Here is a 22,153-nt window from a genome sequence, read left to right on the forward strand (position 1 = left end):
TAGGCTCAGAGTGAGGTGCAATATTAGTGATAGTAGCAGTAATAGTGACAAAAGTGTTGTAGTAGTAGTAATACAATATGGTAGAGCAATTAATTCGTACATGAGTAAAAGGATAGAAAAGCTATTACTTGGGCAACATAAAAATAGGTTGGATAAATATAGACTGGATAAAGGCAGCTTGTTTCAGTGTTCACTCTCTGTAATGTGCTTTGTGTAGTATAACAGGAGAGACTATGTGATGGCAGGGTTTACTGTTTTCAGGAGGATTCTAGCTTGATAAAGCTCCTGGAGAGCGAAACGTTGCCACAATAAAATGTCACATTAGTTGCACTTGTGTCCTTTTACTTTACATATTGTCAGTAATTCTACCAACTTTATTGCAAGTTTACTTAACATATAAGGTGTTCCTATTCTGTATTAAAGTATTGCTTATTTACGGATTTCATTTGGTCTACTGACATTTCATTAGTGTGATTATGATGTACGAAAATAGTCATTCTATGAATAAATCATCTCATATTCCCGAGATACAGCCAGTGCAGTTGGTGTTTGCCAGTCTTGTGTGGAAGATGTCATCCTGTCAGTAAAGTATGGTACTGATATTGGCCTTGTACATAGCAGTAAGATCACCACATCCCTAAAGTGTTGTAGGCTCTGCTACCACTATCACAAATTTGCTGCATTAGCATCAATGGCGCAAAAATCTCGTATCTCACTAATACGCACAACAATAGCATGACTAGTAAGAACAATATTAAATTAGATTCACAACTGTTGGTCTAAAGGAAGGAATAATAAATTTAACTTTTTACTGATCATTTTGTCTTGCTACTATTTTGATACTCTTCAAGCCTTGATGCTAATGGGAGGCTTTTGATACAAGAAATAAATCTTAAGATTCCGTATATTCATTCGGAAACTAACCCAACAGGGTTAGTTTCCGAGTGAATATACCCCTCGAGGGAGGTTCCTTGATGCTCGTGAGGGGCTCTTGATCTAGGGAATTGGGTCTGTGCTCCAGTTCCCTGAATTGAGCTGAATGCGTTCCATCCCCCCCCCCCCCACATGTGCTGTATAATCCTATGGATTTAGCGCTCCCCCATGATTATAATTATAATCCTAGTGAGTATAACCTTAATAATCATAATTTCAAAGAGTAACGAAAAACTTTTTCATTTGGTTATTTATTGAATGCAATAAGCCTGTTAATGTTTAAACATTGTCCACGGATAGTAGTGGCTTCAGTGAACGACGATCGTCGTTGAGGTCGTTCTCATGAAGGTGTCGTCGAGGTGTCCATTCGGTGCTTCCTCCAACTCCCTCTACCCATAGTAGCCACGACCTCTGAAGATACAATCGTGTAAACATTAGTCACTGTGGCCACACTCCCTTGAGCACCCAGGCCATTTACCTCACTCTAAATTTAACTTTTCCTGTATATCCTAAAACTGTAATGGTATGTGTATGACCAATCTTATTAAATTCACATAAATCATTAATGATTTACTTTTCCTTCATACATATATATTTCGGTTATAACTGGACTCACTCCCGCGTTAGCTTACCCGAATTTACCACCACCAAATCCACCACCACCGAATCCACCGCCACCAAATCCACCGCCAAGTCCACCACCAAGTCCACCGCCACCGAATCCGCCAAGTCCACCGCCACCGAATCCGCCAAGTCCACCGCCACCAAATCCGCCAAATCCACCTCCGTATCTACGGCGATATCCTGGAGAGGGATCTGGATAGGCTATGACCATTCCCACCACAGCCATCACCACCACCAGCATCATCTGGGAAGAGAAACAAAAACTAAAATTGTTAATACTGTGAGAGTAACAAGTGGTGTATTTTCTGATTGTTTATCAATATCATCTTCCTAGCTTCGTAAATTTGCTCTAAAAAAAATTCTTTTTAGATAAAAAGCAGGAAAGTATACTCGAGTTCTTAATCTAATCTTAACAGTTAAAAATACACCATATCAAAAACAATGCAGAGGCAAAAGAACAAACAACTGTAGTACAAAACTAAACTGTCATGTGAAAATACTAATTTTCAATCAAAATTACACAAAATAATAGAGCTGATCTCCAAGTAAACTTTATAATAATTATTTCCAACATGGAGAGCGTTGCATTTTCCTATATTTTCCAACTTTTATTCAGTAACACACAAACATTAAAATGGCGTTAAAGTGAGTTCTGTATATATCTGATACCTTACAAATTTTACCATGTTCATGATCAGTCGTGTATTAACAACAATGTGCTTAAGTGAAGCTGTAGGACTGTTCTTGACGCTGGTGAAGAGTTCTTGAAACAAGAAATATGATCTACGCTCCCATACCTTGGATCGAATTTAATTGCCTCCCATTCCCAAGTGTTGTGTGATTTCTACAAATGTAATTTTTGTCCATGGATTAATGCAGGTGAATTGTTCGGAATAATTATACTGATGGAGATTCACGTCCATTAAAACTTGTAAGAGGATTAATAAAAGCACCAGTGCTAATAATATTACTAGCATTAATACCAGCAACAGCACTAATACTGGCACCAATAGTGGCACCGACAACAGCGCCAGTAGTGACACAAACAGCAACACTAATACCAACAGCAGCACTGGCATCAACAGCAAACAACAAACTATGTTAAACCTCGGAAATAACAAGTGAAAAGTAAACTGAAAAGGATAAATTACTTTTAATGTCAAGTGTAATGGGGAATCCATCATTTTAGTATCCTCTGTGAAATATCTGTATTAAAAAAAAATCTAGGCTGAAGTCCCTCTATAGAGGCACAGTGTCTAGGCACTGAGGCTCGCGGGACTGTCTAGCTCTCATACAATGTCATGCAGATTATTCTTGTTCTTCATGGTACTCGGCTTTAACGAAAAAAATAAGACAAATCACCCAGACGAAAATGGTGAGACGCATCTTGGGTCTGGGTCCAAGAGAGCATGTAGGCCAGGAAAATTACAACTGGATTAGCTGAAGTTATTTGTTAATAAAATTGCTCACGAAGCAGTGTCCAGAATATCTTTCTGCCAAGTTTGTCTAGGTTACGAACCAAAACCAGTATGGTACAAGGAAAAATGAACACTATTTTTCTAGCTCTTACAGTAGATACTCAGGTCTCAAACAACTTCTGTTATACAGGAGTATAAGAGTGGAACTGACTGCCTGCACATTTCAAAGCCTATCCTAGCATGAGCCAGTTCAGGAAGAGCTAAAAGGTTTCTGATGAATGAAGCTACAGAAAGGGAAGGGAGTGGCTTCTTATATAGTTAACATTCGTCCAATTACTGTAAGCTGATCCCCTCAAGGAAGGTTCTTTGATGTTGGTGAGGGGCTCTTGATTTAGGGAATTGGATCTGTGCTCCAGTTCCCCGAATTAAGCCTGAATGCCTTCCACATCCCCCCCCAGGCGCTGTATAATCCTCCGGGTTTAGCGCTTCCCCTTTGATTATAATAATAATAATGTAAGCTGATCCCTTTTTTAATGTTCATGTAAATAACTCGGTTCACTTTATTCCTATTTTATCTCCTTTTACTGTAAATGATTTTCACACTTATGTTACAGTAGAAATAATGACTGATAGGCTTCAGAAAATAAGATAATACAAGGACCCCAATGGAAATAAGTCACTTTGATATTATTTTGGGTTATCCTGGGTTATTTACACACGTTACTATGTATAATAATTGTACTTATGTGTGTCTGTACCTAAATAAACATAAAAACATCACACCATTAATTCGTAAGTACTTACCAGCGCTCTCAGAGAGATCATGGTGGCTGCTGTTCAGTTGTGAGTGAGAAAGTGATACTTAACCAGGTCCAGCCTCACCTTATATATCCTGCTCACTCTAACCTTAACGTTGCTCTTGCCAACTGATGCTGTTTTATTATCATGAAAGAAGCACAGCCGATATATTTTGTTCTTTAGCTCACGTTATTAAATAAGGAAAGAGAGATCTGTCTTAGAGGAGTTTTTAATGAATTTTATTATTAGTAGTAGTATAATATAAACAGTGATTGTTGATTGTATTGGGAATTATTAACAGCAGTACAGGACAAGGCAAGGAAACTGGTCGTGACTGTGAGAGCAGCTTGCAGGGGAATTTTACAATGATTGCTCCAACACCTTAGGAGTTCCCTACCATTAATTTTTTTTGTTCTTTTTTTCCTCTAAGTCTCTCCTCTCAGTCTCTGTCTCTCTCACTGTAATATATGTATAATCTTCATGGGGAAGTGGAAAAAAAATTCTCCCTCCGTAAGCCATGCTTGTCGTAAGAGGCTACTAAAATGCCGGGAGCAAGGGAAACAAACTACGGTACGGATGGGAATTGAATTCTCGGCGAGTGAGTCGTAAAACTCCAGACCGAGGTGTTAGCCACTGGGCCAGCTGGTTGCAATAAGATTCATCCAACTCCGTATATTTATATACCACAGGAGTCTCTCCTGTATGGATTACTAAATTTAAAAAAAAGAACTTTGGTTTTTCTTTTTAGGTCATGTTCCTCAAAAAAAAGTAATAGTTTCGTATACCAGTAAATCATAATACTTCATTTTTAGTTTATCATTCTGCTTAATATTTTGTGAATTATATTTGTTTTATAAATAAGAGTATATAGGTTCCTCCCTCACCCTTTGTTAAATAAAAAAAAAAAAGTATAGGAGTAGGATATTAATTTTGAAAATATGCCTCAGCATTATAAATAAACTTGCATGGCAGCATATTAATTTGGTAGTAGGTTTGCTAGCAATATAATAAAGACTAACACTTTGATAGGTGAATAATAAGTGTACACAAGATAATTAGTAGATACTGAAAAAATCTGAGAATTTTGATGGGAAGTAGGTTTCCAAGAATATTTTGCAATTTATATGAATCCTGACAAGTTTGAAAGCTACTTTATGTAATCGCTGGGACCTCTGTTAATTACGGAATATATTTTTATGATGTTAATGGGAATAATGTATTTAATTATTGTATATTCAGGCATTTTGCTACTCGTACATTAAATTTAATATTTACAACTTAGTTAACTATTTAGATGCTTCATTATATTAAATATTATGCATAAAAAACTACATGCAAAATATATATTTAAAAATGGTGGGTAATGGTTAATGAGTGTGAAAATATAAATTTCATGGTATATGTTGGGTCTAGTTTAAATAGCAAATGTGTCTGCTTGGGGGGGGGGAGAAGATCCATGGAACAGCGTGACCAGAGTTGCTCTTGAGGTCTTGCATGATTGTACTGTGTGCGACTCGCTCTTCAAATTCTGTTGTATTTTGGTATCTGGGCTGTAGAAGTATATTAAAATAAGTGCTGATACTTTTTGTGCATTGGGGAACCAGGCAGGTATGTGTATTGTTATTTTATGCAAGTTCCTTCCTTATATAGCTTGTTTTTAGTGTACCTTTATGAAATGAATACGAGACAAGGGACACGACGGCTGGTTCTGACACCTCTGTGATAGCAACTACAATTTATGACGTGCAAGTGTCGGGTGGTAGGTACCGACGTTATCGATAGTATCATTGGCTGGTTCAGACAAATGAGTCTGGTAATGACAGTGAAAAGAGAAGAATTATGATTTGAATTTTTTTAAACACGTCGGCAAGGTAACCCGAAGGAACACTATCACATTCATTCCATCACAGTCTTGCCAGAAGCGTTCTGACATCACAACTCAGAAAACCTTCGGAACTGCAACATCCTCACTCCTCCACAGTGCAGGCATTTATTTCCCACCTCCAGGATGTTCGAAAAAAAAAAATCCGGGAAAATGGTGAGCTCTGGTTATCGACAACTACGCGGCAGAACTCTGGTATTTGTATTTTACAGTACACAGCTTATCATGACTCACGAAATAGTAATAACACGATTAGTTAGCTTAATATCTTTATTTACCCCATACCCATCCTGTAGGAATAGCATGAGTGCAAACATTATAAAACTAAAATTGTCCCGTGAGATTTAGGACTTGCCATAAGTTGGAGTCCCACCCGTTCTGTGATTTTATTACTGTAACCTAAGTATACCCGGAGAGGGTTTCGGGAGCCAACTTCCCCGCGTCCCGGTCTGAGACCAGGCCTCGTGGTGGATCAGGGTCTGATCAGTCAGGCTCTTACTGCTGGCCACATGCAAACTGACGTACGAACCACAACCCGGCTGTTTAGGTAATGACTTCAGGTACCTGTCCAGCGTCTTCTTGAAGACAGCCAGGGGTCTGTTGGTAATCCCCCATTATGTATGCTGGGAGGCAGTTGAACAGTATTGGGCCCCTGACACTTGTGTTGTCTGTGTACTCGTGGCGCCCCTGCTTTTCATTGGGGAAATGTTTTATCTGCAGAGTCTTTTGCTTTCATAGGGAGTAATTTTCGTGAGCAAGTTTGGTATCAATCCCTCTAGGGTTTTCCAAGTGTATATTATCATGTATCTTTCTCTCCTGCATTCCAGGGAATACAAATCAAGAGACTTCAACCGTTCCCAGTAATTTAGGTGTTTTGTCGTATTTATGTGTGCCGTGAAAGTTCTTTGTACACTCTCAAAGTCAGCAATTTCGCCTGCCTTGACGGGGGCAGTTAGTGTACAGCAGTATTCCAGCCTAGAGAAAACAAGTGATTTGAAGAGAATCATAATGGGCTTGGCGTCAACCTAGTTTTGAAGGTTCTCATTATCCATCCTATCATTTTCCTAGCAGATACGGTAGATACGTTGTTGTGGTCTTTGAAAGTGAGATCCTCTGACATTATCACTCTCAGATCCTTCGCATTACTTTTTCGCTCTATTGTATGGTTAGAATTTGTTTTATACCCTGATACATTTTTAATTTCCTCAAGTTTTCCATATCTGAGTAGTTGAAATTTCTCTTCATTTAACTTCATATTGTTTTGAGTGGTCCATTTTGAATTAGTATTTTTTGTGCAAATTGCTGTTTTGAAAGAGTGAAAATAGCACATTCTTCTGGTTGCACAGTACGTCCTACACGTCACGCGCCTACCCGAGTGCAAAGATGCAGATATACCAATGAAAAATGGTGGAATAACGCTGGTACTAATTAATACAAGCACCCATACTGGTGCTAGTACAAGCGCCAACACGTACTAGTACAAGCATCAACATCTACCACTACAAGCATCAACACCTACTAGTACAAGCATCAACACCTACTAGTATAAGCATCAACTCCTACTAGTACAAGCACCAGCTCTGGCATCAGCACTGGTACTATTATGAACAAAAGTACCAACATAAACACTGGCACTAACGCCATCACTGGAAATAGAACTTGTGTAGTACTAGCGCCACTCTTAGCACCAGTGTCATTACTGGGACAAGTACTTGTATAAGCATCAACACTAGTACTAGCACTAAAACAAGTATCAGCATCAACACTAGCACAGTTGGGAATCAGTCACAGAAAAAAAATTTCCCCTGCCTTAAGAATTTATCTTTTTTTTTTTTTTTTTTTTTTTTTTACAATCTTAATGCTGAGGAAGAGAGCCTTTCTCAAGGAGTACGAGTGAGCAAGACTTTTTTTTAAGTGGTAGAGGAGTGTGGGGAACTTAAGAGTTGTGTGGTAAAGGTTTTGAAATGAGTTAGAGTTGTAGAAAAAAGAATGAGGTAAAGGGTTGGAGATATGTGGGAATGAGGAGTTGGGCGTTGGAGATAGTTGGTTCTTTTAAAGTTGTATGGGTGTGGGAATGATTTGCGTTATTATTGAAGGAATGTCGAAGTTGTACTGGTGATAGGTGTTGAGCTGTGGAATTTCCTTAAAAGAGCGTGTAGGGGAATGAAATGATTCGGAAAAGCAAGTAAGAGTTTATGGCGGGTAGAAATGAACTGTAAGACTGTAAATTATGTAAAGTGGGTACTACTTTGGTATGCGATCTACATGTCATGAAGCTACTTTGGTATGCGATCTACGTGTCATGAAGCTAGTTTGGTATGCGATCTACAGCAAAAGTAATAGCCTAACCTAACCTAATTTTTTTTTTTTTTATATTTTATTAATAAAATCCATACAACAAATATAAATCAAAATGAGAAAGCGTTACAGGACTGCTATCCAATAAACAATATTACATACACACATCAGTGTTCTGTGTAAAAGCAAAACCCCTTCCCAATTCCTAGGATACAGACCAAGACGAATAATATCAACAAAACATAATGGAGCTACCCTGCAAAACAAAGCTATACCGTGGTTACACACAAAAAAAAATATCCACGATATGTAAAAATCTGTGTCTGCATAATACACTGGAAATAATCGTACTGCTTACAATAATGCATGGCATAAACAATAGAATGAACTGACGTAATACACAGAAACTTTTACTATGGTTATCCTAAAGCAGTCATCCATCAACCCCCCCCCCAGAAACCCACTTCACCCCACTAATTATTCCCTACTACCAAATGTGCTTACAACCGATCCATACTTTGTAACAAAAGTGAAATAGTCAATATCATCAGTAAGATATCGAGAGGCATGTAATATACAGTACTTGGCACAATCATGGACCACTCAAGAAGACCGCATCATATAAATTATAGCACAACATAGGAAAGACGTGTTTTTTGAAACAAACATGTTAAGACTATTACCCACTTAAAACTTCTACCATTAATTAAAACACAAATCTTCCAGCACACACTTTACGACTCGCAGGTCGCATGACATACATTGCTGTGACTCTTATGTACTAAGTAAAACCAGTACTAACAGGTGCACACAGAATACATCGCAAAAACAATTGCATTACAAAACTCCAAACAATTCACACTATATGCAACTAACACCAACCTGGCCAATTAGAAAATTTTGTATAACATAAACATTAAACACGGCGTAGCCTCTGTTGGTGACTTAGTGGTTCAACATGACTCAGCATAAGAAAACCATACCTTGGTTCTAAGTACCACTCCCCCCCCCTTTCTCAGACTATGATACTCATTCACGCCAGAAAGACACTATACCCCAGACCACACAAGGTTCCCTTCCTTCACCCTACATTACACCCAGATTCACCATACACACCAAATAAAACATACAGTCCAGACGCCCCAAAAAAAAAAAACTAACTCTTCTCTCCCCCCCCCGGGAGACCAACCCCTAGGCCCTACCAAGCGATTATACCTACCCCCACCTCATTACTCCCGTAACGTTTCCATCGTTAGATTCCTATACCCCAAAGAAAAAGCTCCCTCCCAGCATTGCCCATATACCTCTCTATTCCTACATTTCGTCCTATAAACATGACACATCAGCGCCTTGACACGCATCGCACCCCTAAGCCCCCGCATACCCCATGACACATATAAATAGTCAAGTACCAAATATGACACAGAACGTCGTACAGCATCCGAGCAATCTCCCATTTCAAGACTCAAAACTCTAAGCATCGACAAACCCCCCCCTCCCACTCTTCGGAGAACACCCTTGAACCAATCCCTAACCTTATGTAAACTATCACAAAAGTATACGACATGAAACGCCGTTTCCGGCCACCCACACCACGCACAGGTCTGATCCTGGGTCATTCCCATAATGTACAATTGTGCCTTGGACGCCAAAATCCCGAGGAGGAATCGGTAACCAGTTTCCCTAACCCGTGGTTGTAAGCGCAATTTCTTGAACCCCTGCCATATAGTCTTCCAATTATATCCTGGGAAAACCTCAGCACCGATGACTTCCGCCGATGTTATACCTATATTATCTAGTTTACCTGCCTTAACTCTCACAGGGTTTTGCACCATCAATAAGTGCCGTAACATTGCTTCGCACCTTGTGAGGTCCTTCCCCACCCACCATCGTCGAACCTCCCTCATCACTGCATCAACTCTCACTCCCCTGACCCCACCCCTTGTTAGGTATTCCTGTCGTACATATATGCCCATTAGTCGACTGTGTAGTGGTATTAGCCCCAAACCTCCTCGAGTTACGTGCGTCATAACTATGTCTTTCCCTAACCAATGCCTACGGTAACCCCATATGAAATCCAAAGCCTTCCTCTGTAACCGCAACGCATCGTCCGTCATCAATGGATAGACCGCTGAAACAAACCATAATTTACTATACACCAGTACGTTGACAACTATTACTCTTTGGTGTAATGTTACATCACCTGGTCTCCATCCCGCCATCCTACGAATTGCAGCTGTAACTACAATGGATGAATTAAATGCACGCGCTGCCTGTTCGTCATTGCAAAAATGCACACCACAGATCTTTATCCGCTCAACGGTTCTCCACCCATACTCCGTACCTAACGTCCCGCCCACCCAGGACCCCACCTCCAAAAGTTTGGATTTTTCTCTATTAATGCGCATGGAAGACGCATCGCTAAAAAACCTTATAACCTTATTTATGAACGCTAAACCATTCCTACTATGCACCAAGATGGTGGTGTCGTCCACATAACCTAAAATTTCTACTGCTTCTTCCTGTGCACAATCCTCCCCCCCCACCCCACCCATTACCAATCTATAAAAGGGGTCCTGCAAACAGGCAAACAAAAGCTGTGAGAGGGGACACCCCTGCCGCAGCCCCCACCCCATGCCTATCGCGGACCCCACCCTCCCATTAACCTGGACTCGTACCTGTGCCTCCGTATATAACATACGTACCCACGCTATTATTTCTTCCCCGAAACCCTGCTTCAATAATATAGCTAATAATGTTTCCCTATCCACATTGTCAAAAGCCTTTTCCCAATCCAATCCTACGACTCCGCCTCCACTACAATCTTTCACGAAACTTTTGAGGCGTCGATGACCATCTCTCATAGATCGGCCAGGAATCCCGTATTGCCCTTCCCATATTACCTTGTCCAAAACTCGTTTCATCCGGTTTGCCAAAATACGCGCAAAAATCTTATAATCCGCCCCCATCAATATGATGGGCCTATATGCCTCCAAAGATTCACAGACCTCGGCCTTTGGTACCAATACTACAACACCCAACCCCGCTTCACCGCCCATGCTACCTCTAGTTTTCATTGAATTGTAAAGTCGAACCAACATGTGTTTTAACAGTTCCCAATGAACGACATAAAAATCACCTGGTATCCCATCCCAACCAGGTGATTTCCTCAGTGCCTGTCCCTGAACAGCCTTGGAAACCTCCTCCTCCGATATACAACCCTCCATGTCCTCTCGATCCACGTCTCTCAAATTTGCCACTATGCCACGCAGTAAAGCTTCCCTCGCCTCTCGATTCCCCTCTCTACCCTTCCATTTTCTCTCAAACCATTGGTCTGCATAGGTCCCAATGCTCTCAGTAGTAACTAGCCTTTGTCCTTTATGATAACCGCCCAAGTCATCACCGACCACTACTGACAAAACTGTCGTCGCCATCCGTCGCATTCTGAAACTACGCAGAACCCCAACTGAGGGTTTATCCCCCCAAAGCACCTCCTCAATCCCAGCTCGCACCCTCAAAGCCTGAAATTTATCATTCTGAATTTCCCGTAATTGACTATGTAGACACTCTATTTCTGCTAGGTCATACCTCCCTCCTGTACCATAACAATCCCTCAGCTGTCCCTCTAAATATTTTTGCTTCCCATATCTATAACACGCCTCCTCCTTCCCTAACCGTCTATAAAAACCCTGTATTGCATGTTTCGCCTTTGAATGCCACCACTCTACAACATCCTCTATCCCATTCCCGTTATTCCAGAAGTCAACCCACCATAACCTGAAAGCTTCCACAGCATCGACTCCTTGCAACAAGCTGACATTTAATTTCCAATAACTAGTAAATACACGGATAGCGCCCTCCCACTCCAGTGTTACCAGAACACCACGGTGATCTGAGAAACCCAGATCAACACAATCGACCCTGCCACCACGGATTAAGTTGGTGATATAAACCCTGTCCAACCGCGCAGCGTAACCCCTTCTACAAAACGTATGTTCCACATTCCACCCGTCGCTACCCACAACATCCACTACACCAATCGCTTGCAATACCTCACGTAAAACCCTTAAATTACACCCCCCACCACGCGGTTCAACGTCTTTTTCCCGGATCACACAATTCCAATCACCTGCCACGACAGAAACTAAGGGTAGACTTCTGAGAAAATAAACCAAAACATCGCGTACAAAATCCTCTTTTACTCGTCGATTTGTTGTCGCTGGCATATATACTCCCACGAAACCCACCTGAATGTTCCCCCACAAACCCACCACACGCACAACCCGGCCCCCTCCGCCCCACTCCCATGCTACAAGCTTAAAAGGGCTGGTCTCCCTTATGCCTATCACAACCCCACCTTTGAGATTATCCGAATTTCCCGCATAGCACTTATACCCTTGCACACGTAATTCACTACCACACCGAAAATTGTGTTCCTGTATAAAAAAAACGTCAACATTCATACGTCTGAGCGATACCTCTACCCAACGTCTCTTGACCTCTGCTCTGAGGCCATTGACATTCATTGTTATACACTTGAACTCTCTGGTTAGGTTTTCTCATTTCGTTTTCCCATCACCTTTATACCTGACTTGGACTTGCCACTGCTGCACCTACCCGTTTTCCCCACACTCCCACTTAACTTCTCTAAGGGGGGTCCCTTAACTCCCTTGGCTACGTCAGCCCACACCATTTTACCAGACCTTTGACCCGGTGTTAAGACATCGTCCTCCACGTGTGTACTGGGCCTCTTCCGTGACACTCCCTCATAGTCCATAGGCCCATCGCTGTCTGTTCTATGTACCTCGACATCCGTCACCACCACAGACGTAAAAGTCGAACGCCTATCTTCACCGCCCACACGTCCCGCTAGACCATGGTCGACCACAGGCGACACCGCTAATGTAGGCGGTAAACCCTCCGTCGCCGGGCTATCGAGGATCCTCTGCAAGTCTTCAAAACTGGGCAATATCAAGGGCGTTTGTGCCTCCTCTTCCACCTGAGGTGACGCACTGTCCGCGCACCCAATCGCCTCGATCTCCGACGCTGGTGGTAGCGTCGAGACTATCCCCTCTGCAGCATCCACTGCTTCACTCCACTTTACGTCCGCTGGTAAAATCTGCAGCACGTTGTCCACCATTGTGGGCTTCTGATGGCCCAGCTCACCCTCCTCCATCGTATCTTTGGATGCAGTGTCTGTCAGGTCCGACCGTTGTTTCCCTCGTCGGTGCTCACAAGACGCCGCCATATGACCCGTCGCACCACACAGGCGGCACGTCCGAACCTGGCCCGGGTAGGTTACGTAGACCTGCGTCTGAAAATCTTCCAACATGACAAACGAGGGAATTGGATGTCTCAATGTTATTTTCATAGAAAAGGAACCTGCGAGCATACCAGCATAAAAACCCTGGGACCAACGCCCAATTTGGACAGCTTGTACGGTGCCATAGCGCCCAAAAGTCCGACGGATGTCCACCTCGTCTGCCTCGAAGGGGATATTACGTAGACGAACCCACGTATAACTTGTCGATACATCACGCAGGCGCACCTCCAGACTAGCGTTGATAACAATCCGTTTTTCTTGAAAGGCATCCACAACACTCACATACGCAGCAGACGACACAAATTTCACAAAAATTCTTGCGTTGCCGTTCAGAGAAATCCCATATAAATCCTCACGTGGGATTCCATACGTATCTCTTATCACAAGAGGCAGAATGACGTCAGCGGTGTCCTGGTATATTGCACCTTTCAATAATTCCACACAGACAGTGTTGACTCTTTTCCTGCGTTCCGCCATCTTGAGAAAACAAAACTTCTCAATACAGACACCAGAGGGCACCAGCCGCACGCTCTGCGTCCGCCCTCACCAACAGCTGGGTGAGAACTGATAACCTAATTTGACTCCTGTAGATCACGTTGGCTATGTAAATCGCATACCAAAGTAGCACCGTAAAGTGAGTTTAGGAGTGAGTTCGAATTTGCGTGAATTATTTTGAGAAGTGTGGTAGTTGCACTGTAAGGTTGTAGGAAAGGAATGGAAGAAGTGCATTGTAGTAGTGTGGGAGAGTTGGTGGGGTATAGGAGTACGGTGAAGGGGTATTAGCGCTTACTGGAGGATGAAGGGTGAGGTGGAGTAGGGAGTTGTCGGAGTAAATAACTTTATTCGGGTCCACTTTCACAATCTTTGGGTGATTACGACTGTCTTACACAATAATGTGTGTAAATAACCTAGGATAACAAAAAAATCAGTTACATATTCGATGGGGTCCTTGTAGTATTAACTATTAGATACGGCAAAATTCACTTATGATTATCATTAAATATAAAATAAAATTAAGTAAAAATTATTTACAATAAAAATAAAATTAAAAGAGTAAACAAAATACGCAAGAATGAAATATATGAGAATTAAAAAGAAAAAATCCTGGAAATGAATTACAATAGAAATAAAATAAAATTAAGGAAATCTAATAAATAAAAATGAAAGGCATGACCATTAAAAAGTAAAAAATAAAATCAGTTGAATTTATTAACATTTACACGAATGTTAACTATACAAGAAATACCTTTCTTTTCGGTAGATTCATTCATTAGGTGTTTTTAACTATCTTCCTATATGCTGGTAATACAACCCGGTCCACTACTTTATTGCTGTGTAATAAAAGGTGAGACCTGGCCACCTACTGTGTTGACCTTTCCCTAGTAACATACTAGCTTGGATTCTCAACCTTGACAAAATTTGCAGCTAGATATGTATAGTCGGTGGCATGAGTATTTATTGTGGTACTGTTATGTATTTGGTATTGTATTTTACCTGTTAGGACTGTTGATGTCTTGGCGCCAGTGAGCTTATGTATAGCACTATGTATACATTGTAAAATGTTTTTGATAAAACATTTAAAATGTTAGGATAACAGCCGGTTTTTTTTCAATACTGTAGAGTTGTTATTGTCATTATATAATATATTCTTAGGTTTAAATTAGTATGGTTAGTTTATAAGTTAAATAAACAATGGTGAAATGTTGTACGATTTGGTGAACTGGGGTAAATAGGGGGGAGGGGGTAGTTATACTGCTTGCATTTTTGCGGCATGTAATTTACTGTGTGTATATTAGAATTTGCAGATGGGAAGGGGTAAGAGGATTATGTATTATGTCTTATTGGCACATTTATATTTTGTTGTAATGGAATTATGTATAATGGCAGTATACACCTATCAGCTGTATGGAGTGTACATATTTCACATTACTGTATATTGCAGTGTTTAGACAATGATGACTTTGTTGTCTGTCGATGATCTGATTCTGTATACTTTTGTTTAGTTTTATGTATTGTATGTTATTAAATAAAATATAAAAAAAATTCCCAATATAGGTTTCTACATGCTTATGTGTTTTAATTTTTTTAATGCATATTGAAGTGCCCTCATACCGGAGAAAGGTTCTTGATCCAAAGGGCTAAAACTATCCTCCCTTGGATCAGACTTGATTACATCTGATTCCCAAGCGCTGTTATGGTTCATAAGAATTTAGCGATTCACTATTGAAAGTTGCGCTACACTTGAATTTATGGAGGTTGTTTTTCACTATTACTGCCCCAAGTTCATTTTGCTCACAGACTGCATTTAAGCTGAGAAAGTTCATTTTTTTTATTCTTATTCCGGTGTTTAGTTTCAGTTTTTCACTAACCTTAATCCACCTTGTCTCTACATCTGAGCATCTTGTATCATGATAATATATGTATATGTTCTTCAGGACATTAATTAATGGAACCGTTTCATCACTAATGGGTTCTTCAGTCCTTACAAGTGGCTTCTTCAGCATGTCAACATCATAACATTTACATCTTCTTCTCAATATATCTTGTAAGTTCTGACCACGTTACACACTGAACCTTCTTTTCTCTTGTGCTGTATAACCCTTGTGGCTTAGCGCTTCTTTTTGATTACAATAATAATAATTTTCTCTTGTGTATTATGACATAATTTCAGTCATTTACTTCATGAACTACCCGGATAGACATTATTATTGCAGTCAGGGGAACCCCTCAATCCATAGGAGTCATACAAAATCTGGGAAATAGGAAGAAACAAGGTTTGATCTAAGGATTGATAGGGTAGGTACAATTCCGTCGATCCATTGTTCTTCACCAAATATCCGGATTTAGTGTTCCATACCCAATATTGGTCTCGTTTGTATAGTGTATATTATAGTGATAGAATAATTGTTGAAATTCCTGAAAATTCATTTTGTATTGGCTAACGACTTCGTATAAGTAAGTACATACTGTATGTGTCTTTGTATTCAACTTTTAAATGTTATTTACCTCGGCGAACTTTATCATTCAATATAATTCAGTCTTATATTAGTTCTAATATATATGCCCCATTAGATAATAAAAAATATTTCAATGTTCAAAGCACAACACATTATTTGGCAATTTATTTATTTATTATACATAAATATTGGTCAAAAAAAGACTTAATGTAGATGCTTCCAAGGTGTCCATCAGGAGTGGCGTTAGTGGACGAAGGTCGTTTTGGTGGTTCCAACTTTCAGATGTCGTTCGGTTTGTTCGCCCAGACGTTCTCCAGCCTCACCACTTGCCGTAGCTACCACCACCGCCAAGACGAGCCCTGAAAGAACCCCCCCCGTTTTGTAAACGTTAGTGATTGTGGATAAACTGCTTCCGGGGCAAAGTGTACACCTATATCTACTCATCAGAATAATGTAAATTTACATATAAGAGGCAGTATAATGCATAAACTGTATTGTGAGAATTTATGACAGAACACGAGTCTCATAAAATTCTGGAATTAATACTAGATTGCTCATTGTCTAATTTAATTTAATTTATATAACTTTTCAGACAAAACTTGACGCATTAGATATTTATTCAGACTGTGTGTATACAGTATATGATATCTTAGGAACTGGTCTCAAGCTTTACTTACCCACCATATCCACCGCTACCGAGTCCGCCTCCAAATCCACCGCTACCGAGTCCGCCTCCAAATCCACCACTACTGAGTCCGCCTCCAAATCCACCGCTACCGAGTCCACCTCCAAATCCACCGCTACCGAGTCCGCCTCCAAATCCACCACTACCGAGTCCGCCTCCAAATCCACCGCTACCGAGTCCGCCTCCAAATCCACTGCTACCGAGTCCGCCTACAAATCCACTGCCACCGAAGCCACCACTTCCGAATCCGCTACCTTTGGACCCACCAGTTCCGAATCCGCTAGTGTATCTACTGCCGCCGAATCCACCCCCACCAAGTCCACTGCCACCGAATCCACCAAGTCCACCACTACCGAATCCACCGCCACTGAATCCACTACTACCAAATCCACCACTACCATATCTTCGGCGATAGCCCCCAGAAGGATCTGGGTAAGCCACAGCGATGCCCACCGCAGCCATCACCACCACCATCTGGAAAACAAAAAAACAAAGGTTAAACAGGTGTATGTAACTCGTCTCTGCAGTTTAGTCGATGTCCCAAAAAAGTACGTAGACTTCCGCTAAAAAAAATCTATAGGTAAACTGCAAAGAATATTACTTTGTTCGTACACTGACAGCTAAACAAAAGCATATTACATCACTTAAAAAATAACAGTCAATTCCACAAGTGACTTCTATACTGGTCTCAAACTGATACAATATAATGATCCAAAGGTGAATTCTGTATACATCTGATGCCTCGCAAATTTTACAAACTCGGTGATCAGCTGTATGGTAAAACCAGTGCATTAAAGCGAGTCTTCATAGTTGTTAATAGTATTACCACTTGTTGCAGCACTCAGTAGCAGAGATACCAGCTGCAGCAATGACTAAACTATCAGACTAATCAATGTCATCTTTACACTTCTCAAGGACCCTGAAAACAGTTCATCAGTACCTGGTGATTTGGTTGTTTTTAATATCCGAGAACCATGTCGCTAGTGACTGATCTGGTATAATTAGCGGCAGGCAGAAAGCAAATATTAACGGCTTAACCAGAACAGCAGAATTATAAACATTTTTTTTAACACTGAAAGCGTAAATATCAACTCCGGCATAAACACTTGCAACAGCACCATTACTGACACCAGAACTGATAAGAGTAGCAGTTCTTACCAACATCAACACTACAGTTTACTAGCTACTCACCAGGGCTCTTGGAGACATCACAGTGACTGCAGTTTGCTGTTGAGTTAACAAGTGCTACTTGGTTATGTCCTGCTCCTGCTTATATAGCCAACTCACTCAAACCGCAATGTTGCTCTTGCCAACTGTTGTCCTTTTACCATCCTAAAATGAATACCACGATATATTTGGTTCTTTAGTTTTCGTGTTATATATGGAAAGCGAAGGCTATATTATAGAAAAACTTATAAATTTTAGTATTTATTGTAGACATAAATATAGCAGTTGCATTGAGTATTGATAACAGTCGTACAGAACAGAGAGAGATAATCACTGACTATCGGAGTGAGGGAAGTACGGAGGGGAATTTTACAATGATTTGCTAGAACGTTTTGGGATTTACCTGCTATAAAATTATCTCTGCTCTTCTCTTTATATATTTCTTTAACTGTTTTTTTTTTACAAGGATAGGCTTATAGTTCCTACCTTTATGCATAAGTTAAGAGCTGTTACTTATCACATATTATTTAACCCTTCCATCCTCTCTCTCTCTCTCTCTCTCTCACACACACACACACACACACACACTCTCTCTCACACACTCTCTCTCTCTCTCTCTCTCTCACACACACACACACACACACCGAGCATGTCATTTGTAGATATTAAAGAAGAAGAGGTTTCACTTTGCAATAATTTCTGAATTTTCTTTGGATTGTGGCAAATGGACTTTGAATTTTTTAATTGCATTATAATTATGATATCTGTATTTTGACCTTAAATTATTCACGATAGCTGCAGACTAGTATTTATTGTAGCAAATTTTTAAGATCGCTAAAAAAATTAATAATGACTAAATTATTTCTGATCTTACTGATCTTAACAACACCCTCCAAACTATAGACATCAAACTTAACTTTTTGCCAGACTAATGCTCTTCTTTGTGATCTAGTTCCTCTTCAACGGGGTCTCCTTGTTGTGGTGAAGAGGCTCTTGGTCTGAGGAATTAGACCTGTCGGTCTCCTTCCTCAGACCGAACCTCATTACCCCCCAATCCCCCCCTTCCCTATCCCATCCTCCCCTTTTTCCTTTCCTCCTACTCCCCACCCCTCCCTTTTGCCCTTCTTCTTTTTGGCCTTTGGGATTTCTCCCACAGGCGTGCTAGTTCCTAGGTAGGGGAAAGGATACCAGGGTCCATCCCATTCCGTTGAGGTTCCTGGCGGCAGTGGCGTAGTTTGCCGTGGAATCTGGATCGCCTGGGGATGTCCCGATCCGGTATCCCTGAGTGTAGCTTTGGGTTTCTTTCAGGCGATGGGTGTAACTCTGGAAGCCACCTTTCGGATTCCGGGGGTGGTGGCCGAAGGAGGTATGCTTTGTGGCAGATATGCGGCCGCCTTCTCTTTTGTCCACCGAGGTAGCTCGGCAGACGTGAGGTTGCTATCCCAGATTGCTGGTTTACTGGCATGAAGGGTAGGGTATGGCACTGGTTCCATGCTGCATCTGTGCTACTAGCGGTGCTGAGGTCCTCTTTGGTGCGGAGGGAGATTTCCGGCCCTTTCATTCCTCCTGGGAACTATTCCTCCCCGCTCCCCCCTTTTTTTTATTCTTTTTTTATTTTTATTTTATTTTCTTTTTTTTTTCTTAAAAACTAAAAGCAAAGGAGTAACCTAACCATGGAGAACCCAGTCCATGAACCCACTACCCCCGGGCCCCTTCTTGATACCGCACCCCATTCTGACCCTGCCTTATTTTTAGACCACTCTTCAGACACTCCTGATGCCCCTGTACCTCTTGCTGGTGCTGTTTCCTCACCCGCTTCAGGTACCAGGGCTTCGACTGACTCCTTCGATTTGTCTGGCCTCCGCTCTCCTTTGACTATGCTTCCGGCCTCTCCCTCTTTGGTATGGCAATTTTCGAATTGCCAGCCCGTTTCACGATGGACCAACTCTGGTCCTACTCCTAAACGTCAACGTCAATCTCCTGATGATGTTCCTTTGTTACCTTCCCATTCTACTCGGAAAAGACCGACACGTCATGCACTCCCTCTCCACGCTCAGTTTCGGACCACACAATGGACTAAATTCTTTACTTCAAGACTGACTTCTTCTGCCTATCTTTCTGACCATAGTATTGGCAAAGCGCTCCTGCATCATGTTGGTAGAGATATTTCATTTCATGCTCTCAAGAGCAGTACGCGCATCGTCACTGTCCAGAATGCTACCCAAGCTCATGATCTTTCTCTCCTTTCGCATATCGATACTACTCCTATCACTATTGAAAAACATCTTTCTCTCAATTCTTGTAGTGGTACTGTCATTCTGCTCCATACCATAGTTCAACAGAATTTCCAGTAATGTTGCAATGACATTCTTGAACAGCTGGAACTCCAGGATCTCCCAATCCTCAAAGTAGACACTTATGTCCTTCCTGCCCGTGGGCAGAGACGTTACCCAGCCGAGAACTCCCGTCCTCTGTTTATGTCGCGGGACATCGGTTACAAGTTCGAAAGGTGATCTCTACACCACAACAGTGTAGAAATTGCTGGCGTTTTGGTCACCCAGGGAAATATTGCAGATCTATAGCTGAATGCCCAGTCTGTGGTGCCGACGACCATTCTAATACATCTTGCAGTCAGCCTCCATCTTGCCTTAATTGTAATGAAGCTCACCCTTCGTACTCCCGCCGTTGCCAGGTCTACTTAAATGAACGTGAAATCCGTTGCCTCAAAGAGGCAACGGATTTCACGCCTCCAAGGGAGACTACCCCGTGTTTCTTATTCTCGTGTTTCAAAACATCCCCCCACTTCTGGGGTCCCATCTTCTGCAGCCTCCTCTGTTGTTACCCCTCCCATAGCCACTCCAGCATCTAATCCTTTTGCTGTCCTTGGCTCTGACGTCCCAACTACAACTCAGTCTGTTCTCACATCTTCGCGTCCTTCCTCACAAGCCCCGGTATCGACAAGACCTCGTACGACACCTTATACCAATCGCCCCTCTACTTCTCAGAAGTCCAAAAAATCCACATTGCTCAAATCTTCTGTGCCCCTTCCTTCCCTTCTTCCACCTCTACACTTTACCTTTCCAGTCTCTGTGCCTAGTTCTTCCCCTCTCTCTGGCTCTATTACAAGTGTGGAGGTTCACCCTCCTCCTCATACTATGCCTTCCACCCCTGTCCCCTCCCAAGTTTCTCCCTCTTCTGCCACCTCCCAGGTTTCTACCTCTTCTGTCCCCCCTCACACTTCATCTCCAGTCCCCTACACTCTTTCGTCCCCCTCTACTTTGGTACAGTCCATTACTGTCCCAATCTTTACTCACTCTCCTCCTTCTACCTCCAATATGGTCTCCCATACATCTTTGACTTCAGAAATACTTGAAGCCATTTCAGAATATATTGCAGAGACTAAACCTTCAATGGACGCTGATTCACCTCCTGTTCCTTCTCTTCCCTCTCCTCCATCTTCACAACTCCATTCTTCGCAATGCTCCGTTCCTTCGCTGCTTGAACGTCTTCCAATGCCACCACACGTTGACTTTTCTAACCCCTCTAGTCCGTAGGTGCCCTTCCCTATGGATTCCTGGTATTTTCTTCATTGCCAATCATGGCCTATTTACAGTGGAATATCCATGGCCTCATGGGTAATCGGGGTGAGCTTCAGATGTTGCTTTCCAGGTTTTCCCCTGTTGGTGCTTGCTTACAAGAACCAAAATTACACTCAGCTGTTTTCCAACCTATCTCAGGCTATAATTTATTGTATTCTTCGGATCCTTTCTCAGATGGGACCTTTAATGAAAGTGCCCTTCTTCTATGCAGTGATATTCCGTACTGTCAACTATTTGTTCATACCTCGCTGCATTACACTGCAGCCCATATCCACTTGAGTAAGTGGTTTACAATATGTTCTTTATATCTCTCTCCTTCTCGAGCATTTTCTATCCCAGATTTTGCCTTTCTAGTTTCATCTTTACCACCACCACTTCTGTTACTTGGTGATTTTAACGCCCACCATTTCCTCTGGGGGGGGGGTCTCATTGTGACTCACGTGGCATCCAGTTGGAGGCTTTCCTCGCC

At 41.7% G+C, this 22,153-nt stretch overlaps 2 protein-coding genes across 4 annotated transcripts; both read right to left on the reverse strand.

Annotated features, from left to right (window-relative positions):
• Positions 1 to 1,168: 1,168 nt before the first annotated feature.
• Positions 1,169 to 3,919, reverse strand: LOC128702435 (ctenidin-1-like). Of its 2 annotated transcripts, XM_070091723.1 has the most exons (4): positions 3,780 to 3,919; positions 1,707 to 1,801; positions 1,566 to 1,673; positions 1,169 to 1,344 (listed from the first exon to the last, which is right to left on the reverse strand). In XM_070091723.1, exons 1-4 carry the CDS (start codon positions 3,798 to 3,800, stop codon positions 1,323 to 1,325), a joined length of 246 nt encoding a protein of 81 aa, XP_069947824.1. In that variant the 5' UTR covers positions 3,801 to 3,919; the 3' UTR covers positions 1,169 to 1,322. The 2 variants fall into 2 exon arrangements, with proteins under 2 accessions (XP_069947824.1, XP_053652651.2); XM_053796676.2 differs by having other exon boundaries at positions 1,566 to 1,801; positions 3,780 to 3,898.
• A 12,442-nt stretch (positions 3,920 to 16,361) lies between these two features.
• On the reverse strand, positions 16,362 to 18,233 carry LOC128702417 (uncharacterized). Of its 2 annotated transcripts, none has more exons than XM_070091869.1 (3): positions 18,110 to 18,233; positions 16,911 to 17,392; positions 16,362 to 16,592 (listed from the first exon to the last, which is right to left on the reverse strand). In XM_070091869.1, the coding sequence occupies exons 1-3, from the start codon at positions 18,125 to 18,127 to the stop codon at positions 16,553 to 16,555; spliced, it is 540 nt and encodes a 179-aa protein (XP_069947970.1). In that variant the 5' UTR covers positions 18,128 to 18,233; the 3' UTR covers positions 16,362 to 16,552. The 2 variants fall into 2 exon arrangements, with proteins under 2 accessions (XP_069947970.1, XP_069947971.1); XM_070091870.1 differs by lacking the exon at positions 18,110 to 18,233 and adding an exon at positions 17,745 to 17,774.
• Positions 18,234 to 22,153: the final 3,920 nt, after the last annotated feature.

Source organism: Cherax quadricarinatus, chromosome 37 (assembly GCF_038502225.1).
Source record: "Cherax quadricarinatus isolate ZL_2023a chromosome 37, ASM3850222v1, whole genome shotgun sequence".
In the NCBI taxonomy this organism is placed as follows: Eukaryota; Metazoa; Arthropoda; class Malacostraca; order Decapoda; family Parastacidae; genus Cherax; species Cherax quadricarinatus.